General features: G+C 36.7%; 1 protein-coding gene across 1 annotated transcript; it reads left to right on the top strand.

Moving 5' to 3' along the window:
• The first annotated feature begins 392 nt into the window (after positions 1-392).
• Positions 393-4474, top strand: LOC100817523 (GTPase LSG1-2). The gene is made up of 6 exons (XM_003539805.5): positions 393-769; positions 869-1060; positions 1429-1522; positions 2422-2478; positions 2781-2860; positions 2966-4474. The coding sequence occupies exons 1-6, from the start codon at positions 549-551 to the stop codon at positions 4116-4118; spliced, it is 1797 nt and encodes a 598-aa protein (XP_003539853.1). The 5' UTR covers positions 393-548; the 3' UTR covers positions 4119-4474.
• Positions 4475-5406: the final 932 nt, after the last annotated feature.

The following is a 5406-nucleotide window of genomic DNA, read 5'->3' as shown; positions in this document are numbered from 1 at the left end:
GAAAATATATTTATATTATTTCTTAAGTCATATCTTTTTGACTAAAAAATGAGTAATAAATTATATTTTTTACCCTCAGTTTTAAGAATAAAATTTATCATTTATTCTAAATTAACAATCTTGTGATCAACAACCAACATAGGAAATCCATCATTAGGGTTAAGTTGAGTTATTTTAAACTTTAATTTAAACATGTACTAAATTAATCTTGAATAACTTTGAGAATTAAAAAAAACAAAATAATCCTAGTTGAGTTACCATAAATATATATTTAAAGACGAAAATGATTATTTATAATAAAAAAAAGTTTTCATGATTCCTAATTCCTATATGCAAATATTGAAAACATAAAACAAAATGTAAATAAAGATTTCAATTTTGTCATTAAGAGATGAAATTGCCCGTAAATGACCCAAACAGTCCAAAACCCTAAAAAGGAAACCAACTATGGCAGCATAGCAGGCAGAAAGCGATAAACGAAACAAAGTAGAAGAAGCAAAACAAAGGAACACAGAAGCAGGAACGAGGAGGAGCACTGTGTAGAAGAAATGGGGAAGAAGCAGAACGAGATCCAGAAAACGGGGCTAGGTCGAGCCCTGGTGAAGCAGCACAACCAGATGATCCAACAGAGCAAGGACAAGTCTCGCTTCTACAGGAAGAAGTTCCTTGAATCCTTCACCGAAGTCTCCGACATCGACGCCGTCGTCGAGCAATCCCTAGAACCCCTCCCCGAACTTGCCGCTGCCGCTTCAACCACTCTCATCAGCCTGTGAGTATTCTTTCTCTTCGTTCCGCATTCACGCGCCCACTTTCTTCTTTCTGCAATTGCTCTGTGACATTTGTTTCTGTTGTTGTTATGTGAGAGTAGTGAACCAGGTTCCGTGCCCGATGAAACGACGACGCCGGAAGAAGCGAGGAAGCAGCAGAAGCAAGAGGAGGCGCTCCACGCCAGCAGCCTCCGCGTTCCTCGCCGCCCGCCGTGGACTCCCGACATGTCCGCCGACGAGCTGAACGCCAGCGAAACCCAAGCTTTCTTGACCTGGCGCCGCAGCTTGGCGAGGTGAGTTCTCCAGTTAGAATCTGCGTTTGTTTGAATTGTAGACTTAGAATCTAATTCAGAGAAAAAATTAGGGTTTGTTTGGATTGTAGGCTTGGAACCTAATTTAGAGAACTATATGATGGAAATTAGTGTTAAGGTCCGCGAATGAATGTGCATTGTCTTCTGTCGAAATAAACTTCTAATTTTATGGTTAAATTGCATATGTAGGGATTAGTTAGATGAAAGAGTTCGTGTTTGGGGACTAAGAATGTAATTTTAGTCAATTATAATGTGGCTGGCATTGATTGAAGGATTAATTTGACTGTTTATAGGATTTAAGGTTTTGTAGTTTGTTTTTTGTTGATGATGGCAATGTGGTTGTGTTTCAGGCTTGAGGAGAATAAGAAGCTTGTTCTTACTCCGTTTGAGAAGAATCTTGACATCTGGAGACAGCTCTGGCGGGTTGTTGAGCGCAGTGATCTGGTATGTTGGTATCATCTTTGAAGTTTTATGGGTTGATAAAGGATTCCGATTTTTTTTTCTCTCTTTTAAATGAATTGTTGTATTTGGAGGTAAGTATTAGTTTTGGAATCGTGATACACTAGTCTGATTATGCTATGTCACTGTGCATGATAATGGCCTAGTTATTAGGATTGAACTCAGTTAAGATGGGTATGGTTCTCGTTTTTATGAATATATGGTTGCCAAACAACTGCATCTGCTTATCCATGCAATATTTTTCTCAGTATGTTCTATAGACTGTATACTATTTGTGATGTAGTCATTATAGGAAAAAGAATGCTGTATTTGTAAAGTTCAAATATAATGTAGATCCCTTCTTCGATTTAAGATGGTTGTTGTTAGCATGTTAATAGATACAGGAGTTCCACAATTCTCTGATCTTTTGTTATTGTTTCCTGGTTAACTGTATTGATTACATTATTAGATTTCTAGCTGCCCTTTTCTTTAATTTGGCTTCTTATTGAAACAAAAAGAAGCGAAAAAAAGGCTAAACAGGTTGGACCTGCATCATGAGCTGCAAACTAAACAGTGATACTAATAACAATCTCACTTTTCAACTTCCCCCCCCAAAGAAAAAGAAACAGAAGCTTTAGTAGGGAACTTGGGATCTTGGATAATAACCTAGTTTTTATTCCTCCCCTGATGTACATTCATTCTTTTATTCCTATCAGTATTTCCTGTAATTTAAAAAGGCCTATATATTATGAAAACATTTAGATAATTGATATTTTTGTTTTTATTACTAATGGTTAGAAATGTTCATAATGTAGTTTTTTTATCTTGATATTTGCTGTGTTCTTTTCTTATGTTCATGAAAACTTGAAAGTTGATGATCCTCTCGCTTTTTTTTTTTTTATCAGCTTGTTATGGTCGTTGATTCGCGAGATCCGCTGTTCTATCGTTGTCCAGATCTTGAGGTGAGACTTTCTTTCTTCCATAAAAAATTGGTGGCAAAATGCTAACTTGACAACTCTAGAGATGGCTAGGTTTGTGGCAAATCTAACTGATTGTAAGGATCAGATATAGTGGAAGACTTTGGACTGGATATTCTTTTGTGGCAGCTTTAATGTCATGAAGTTCATAACAGTCAAAGCATCCTTTCAGAGTCTCTACTACTGTCTGTAATCTGTGTAGCCTGCTTTGGACCTTTTTTTTATTAAGACTCACAATTCTGTGTGCTAAGCATGATCTGTTTTGCACCAATTGTACTTTGGTACAGGCTTATGCACGGGAGGTTGATGAGCATAAACGTACATTGCTTTTGGTTAATAAGGCAGATCTTTTACCTGCTTCTATCAGGTTTGGATGTCCTATTCCCATGAGGTTTATACTGTATCAAATCATTGCCCTTGGTGTTGCATCTTGCCTTATTATTTGTCCTGTCTTTCTTCTCTTTTGCTGCAGAGAGAAATGGGCCGAATATTTTCGTGCTCATGATATTCTCTTCATCTTCTGGTCGGCTAAAGCTGCTACTGCTGCCTTGGAAGGCAAAAAACTTGGTTCATCATGGGAGGATGATAACATGGGGAGAACTAATAGCCCAGACACAAAGATATATGGAAGGGATGAACTTTTGGCCCGCTTGCAATCTGAGGCAGAAGAGATAGTTGACAGAAGGAGAAATTCTGGCTCCTCTGAGGCAGGACCATCTAACATTAAATCCCCTGCTGAAAATACTGCTGGTAGTTCATCATCGAGCAATGTTGTTGTGGGATTTGTTGGATATCCTAACGTGGGGAAAAGTTCAACTATTAATGCTCTGGTTGGTCAAAAACGCACTGGTGTCACCTCTACCCCAGGGAAAACAAAGCACTTTCAGACATTAATTATCTCTGATGAGCTGACCCTTTGTGATTGTCCTGGATTAGTTTTTCCATCCTTCTCAAGCTCAAGATATGAGATGATTGCTTGTGGGGTGTTACCTATTGATAGGATGACTGAACAAAGGGAATCTGTCCAAGTTGTTGCTGATAGAGTCCCGAGACATGTCATTGAGGAGATTTATAAGATAAGGCTTCCTAAACCTAAGTCATATGAGTCCCAATCGCGCCCCCCTCTAGCATCTGAACTTTTGAGAGCATACTGTACTTCTCGTGGGTATGTTGCCTCTAGTGGACTCCCTGATGAAACCAGGGCTGCCCGTCAGATGTTGAAAGATTACATTGATGGGAAGCTGCCTCACTATCAAATGCCTCCCGGAGCGTCAGATGAGGAACAAGCTTTGGAAGAACCTGCTGGACATGACTCGGTTGACTTGGATGCATCGGATTCATCTGCTATTGAAGATGCTTCAGATGTTGAGAGCGAACTTGCACCAAATCTTGAACATGTATTGGTTGACCTCAATTCATTTGACATGGCTAATGGACTTGCTCCAAAAAATACTACTACTGTTAAGAAGCCTAAGGCATCTCATAAGCACCACCATAAAAAGCCACAGAGGAAAAAAGATCGTTCTTGGAGAGCAGGAAAAGCAGGAAACGAGGATGCTGATGGGATGCCAGTTGCAAGATTCTTTCAGAAACCAGCAAATACAGGTCCTCTGAAGGTTGGGTAAGGCCATACTTTCTGGTTTTTGCACAACAGCTTGTGTTAAAAACCCATATGTATGTTGTTAATACGAGGCTAACGATAAATAATGTTTGTTTGTGAGGCATTGCGGAAATAGATGAGGTGAGAGGAAGCTCGTCCTGTGACAGCGAAAAAAAATGTTTGGGAAAATCTTGTGTTCACAACGATGATTTTTTGTTCTTATCAATGGATTGAAAATGTTGTCATGGGACTGGAAAATTAGGAACTAGGATTTTCGGTCAAGAGTTAAGAGCATTTGTTGGTTTCTTTATGTTGTGTGTGAGACAAGGCTAGTCTGAATTAAGCCCCATAAATAAAAAAGAAGCAAAACGATTGGCAGAATTCCTTGAGGGGTTGAAGTATCGTTGTCAATATTGATTGGAGTATAGTGTTTTGTAGTTATTCACTCATTCTTTCAATTCGCAGGATGAATTGGTACATGGAGAGGAAACGTCGTATTTCATATATTGCTCAGATTGTAATTGAGAGAGAGAGAGAGAGAGAAGGGGGAAACTGAAAACAGCGTCTTTTTTAAAAATGTTAAACGTAGTGCTGCCAATCATTGAAGGTTGCATGTTATGTTGAACATACAAACTATACAAAAGCATTTTTTTTATGTCAACTGTTTTCATAAATCTAAAATGACCGGAAAGTGGAAACAAGAACAGATATAATTTGATCATTTTGAGCAAATCCAAAGATAGGAATTTTTGGGCTTAAATATGTTTTCTTTTTACTAGTAAGTTAATGTCTTTTTTTTTATCCCTTAAGTTAATTTTTCTAATTATACTCTTTTTGCAGTTTGTATTTTTTTCAATTTTGTTTCGATCATTTTGAGCAAATCCAAATACGAATTTTTGGACTTAAATATGTTTTCTTTTTGTCTGCAAGTTAATGTCTTTTTCTTTTTTTTCCGTAAGTTAATTTTTTTAATTGTAGTCCTTATAAGTTTGTGTTTTTTTAATTTTTGTTTTAGTGAGATATTTTGCTCTTTTTTAATACCAGTTTGTGTTTTTTCAATTTTTGATTCTTGTAAGTATGAACTTATGAAGATTATAAATGAAAAAAATATAATCTTATAAAGTCTAAAATTAAAAAAAATACAAACTCACGGAACCAACAATTAATAAAAAGACTTACGGGAATTAAAATTGAAAAAAACATCAAAATTAAAATTAGAAAAATAAATTTATAGGGATAAAAAATGATAAAGTACTAATTTACAAAGATTAAAATTATATTTAAGTCATATTTTTTTGTTTAAGGCATGATAA

The sequence above is a fragment of the Glycine max genome, chromosome 12, assembly GCF_000004515.6.
Source record: "Glycine max cultivar Williams 82 chromosome 12, Glycine_max_v4.0, whole genome shotgun sequence".
In the NCBI taxonomy this organism is placed as follows: domain Eukaryota; kingdom Viridiplantae; phylum Streptophyta; class Magnoliopsida; order Fabales; family Fabaceae; genus Glycine; species Glycine max.
The sequence above is the reverse complement of the archived record's forward strand: the minus strand, read 5'-3'. Positions and strand labels throughout refer to the sequence as shown.

Coding starts and splice junctions, on each gene's coding strand:
- LOC100817523 (XM_003539805.5), top strand. CDS start 549: ATGGGGAAGAAGCAGAACGAGATCCAGAAAACGGGGCTAGGTCGAGCC. Junction 770..868: donor TCAACCACTCTCATCAGCCT/GTGAGTATTCTT, acceptor ATGTGAGAGTAG/TGAACCAGGTTCCGTGCCCG. Junction 2,861..2,965: donor CTTTTACCTGCTTCTATCAG/GTTTGGATGTCC, acceptor CTTTTGCTGCAG/AGAGAAATGGGCCGAATATT.